Source organism: Humulus lupulus, chromosome 3 (genome assembly GCF_963169125.1).
Source record: "Humulus lupulus chromosome 3, drHumLupu1.1, whole genome shotgun sequence".
Classification (NCBI taxonomy): domain Eukaryota; kingdom Viridiplantae; phylum Streptophyta; class Magnoliopsida; order Rosales; family Cannabaceae; genus Humulus; species Humulus lupulus.
Genome location: NC_084795.1, coordinates 269,311,373 through 269,314,280, shown reverse-complemented (window position 1 = coordinate 269,314,280; position 2,908 = coordinate 269,311,373). Strand labels below are relative to the sequence as shown.

Here is a 2,908-nt window from a genome sequence, read left to right as displayed (position 1 = left end):
AATATCCCAAGTACCTGTCTTGTACAACGCAGAGAGTTCTTCAGCCATTGCCTGTTGCCAAAGAGGGTCAAGAATAGCCTCTTTATAGGAAAAGGGCTCAGAGAGTTGGTGAATAGAAGTCAAAAAAGAAGAGAAAGAATCAGAATAAGTGGAGTAGACAAAATCAGGTAACTATGTGGACTTACGAATTCTTTGAGGGTAGCGAGGAGGAGGAGCAGGATCCACAATCTCAGAAGCATCTTGGGTAGTAGTAGGGACAGAAGGGACTTCGACAGGCTGAGAACTGACATCTACAGAGTTAAGAGTATCAACAGTACAAGAATCAAATGGATCAATACGAGTGAGATCAGATTTGTGTAGATTGGGGGTGTTTGATGGAATAGAGTAGAAAGGTATATGCTCAAGAAACACAACATGACGAGAAACATAGAGTTTTTGACTAACAGGATCATAACATCAATATCCTTTTTGACCTTCACCATAACCAAGAAATACACAAAGAGCGGAACGAGAAGTAAGCTTACTACGTTCAACATGAGGATGAAGAACAAAACATGTGGAACTAAAGACTCTCAATGAAGTATAATCAGGAGCGTGACCATAAAGTTTTTCAAAGGGAGATAGTCCTGAAGTGACAGATGACAGAATTCTATTGATTGAATGAACTGCAGTCAGAATGGCTTCCCCCCAAAACTCACTAGGAACATAAGCAGACAATAAGAGAGAACGAGCAGTTTCAACAATGTGTCTATGTTTTCTTTCGACAACCCCATTTTGCTCTGGTGTATCGGTACAAGAGGTTTGATGTAAGGTACCATCTAAAGCAAGCAATTTAGAGAAACGATTGGAGGCATATTCACCACCCAGATCACATCGAAAACATTTGATAACAACATTATGTTGAGTTTTAACAAAAGCACGAAACATATGATATATCGCGAGGAAATCAGAACGATGTTTCATAAGATAGACCCAACAAAAATGAGTATAATCATCAATAAAAAAGACATAGTAACGTGATCCACCTTTTGTTCGAACGGGTGATGGCCCCCACACATCAGAGTGAATCAAATCAAAAGGTGCAAGAGAAACATAAACACTCTTATAAAAAGGTAAAGCAGAAAATTTTGCCAATTTGCAACCACAACAATATGAAATATCATGGGTTTGTAACTTTCCTAATGCTCCTGTGGAAGCTAAGTACTTTAAACGTGAACCAGATACATGTCCAAGACGAGAATGCCATAAATAAAAACTAGACGAAGACAAACTTAAACGAAATGAAGACAAATCGACACTAGAAGCTGCAACATCAGGAACTCTCAGCTCATCTAAAATGTAAAGCCCCCTGCCTACGGCCTGTCCCAATCAGCTTCTTGGAATGAGGATCCTGCACATAACAACAAGAATTAGAGAAAATAACTGAGAAACCAGAGTCACATAATTGACCAACAGAGACAAGATTCAAAGTAAGATTTGGAATAAGATATACATCAGAGAATGACATTTTTGGAGTGCAAATCGAGCCAATTCCTGCTAATGGCATGGGAGTGCCATCAGTGGTCATGACAGATACAGAGGGTGCTGATTTAATGGAGAAGAAGGAATTGGAATTAGGTGACATATGATGTGAAGCTCCAGAATCAAGGACCCATATAGAGGAAGATATACCTGGTGTACTACTAGAAGGCAAACCTATGTGTGAGGAGGCTGACATGGGGTGTGGCTGTGAGGCAATGAACTTCTGAAACTGCTCTGTGAGTGTAGCAATCGAGGTACTAGGAGTACTTCCAGAATCTTCAGGTGGAACAATAGCTGCCATGTTCGAAGACATAGAGTGAAGAGGTCGATGAGGTTGGTTGCCAGATTTCCAGTGAGGAGATTGATTCGGTGATTGCGCCCTGTTCAACAGTTTGGGACATTGAGCCTTCCAGTGTCCCTTTTACTTGTAAAAACTGCATTCGTCGTAGCCAACCTTGGCTTGAGTCTTGTGTTGATTGTTGGAGGCTGGTCGATGAGGAACTGCAAAGACAGAGGGATTCAGAGAAGGAAGAATCCCCTTTTCTGCCCTCCCTTTATCAACACGAGACTTCAAGCGAATCTCTTCTACTAACAACTCATTAACCACCGAATCAACCGATGGAAGAGGATTGCGATGCATGATTGTTCCACGAAGACCTTCAAACTCATCTCGAAGAGCCATCAAAAACTGAACCAGACGTTGTGCGTCTCTCCGAGCAATGTAAGGGGAAAATGCCCGTAACTCCACTGATTCAGTCAAAGCAAGCTGATCCCACAGATTAGACATAGCAGAATAAAATTCCTGAACGTTCATGCTATTCTGTTGAAGGGCCCGAATGTCAATCTCTAACTGATACTGCTTTGCGAAATTAGACTGTGTATACAACCTTTCCAAGTGCTCCCAAACTTCCTTCGCCGTCTCATATTTCGCCAATTGGATACCGATTGATTGTTGAACTGAGTTGTTGATCCAAGTGATGATTTTTGAATTGTTGGCATCCCAAAGATCCAACTGTTCTGCAAAGCTCTCATCCTTATCGTTCTTCGGTTTCGTGGAAGTTCCAGAAACATAACCCCACATACGTTTCCCTTTCAGAAAAATTTTCATAACATAATGCCAATACGAATAATTCTGCGCAACCTAATCGAGGGTACTCAAGAACATTGCTCTGATACCATGATAATTTTGCAAAATAGACAAAAGAGACTTGAGAGAGAATCAAAATGGAGGCTAGGTTTTCATTATGTCAAAAGAGATAAAAAATAAGAGTACAAGAGCAACAAAATATATAGCCAAAATAATGAGAGGCTAAAAGACTAAACTACCCTTACATAATAATAAAACTTATATTATTAACAAGTCCTAGTCTGATGTAACCAAATACAT

At 40.3% G+C, this 2,908-nt stretch overlaps 1 protein-coding gene across 1 annotated transcript; it reads right to left on the bottom strand.

The window, feature by feature from the left end:
- Positions 1–1,942: 1,942 nt before the first annotated feature.
- LOC133825682 (uncharacterized) lies at positions 1,943–2,602 on the bottom strand. The gene has a single exon (XM_062258593.1). The coding sequence runs from the start codon at positions 2,600–2,602 to the stop codon at positions 1,943–1,945; it is 660 nt and encodes a 219-aa protein (XP_062114577.1).
- Positions 2,603–2,908: the final 306 nt, after the last annotated feature.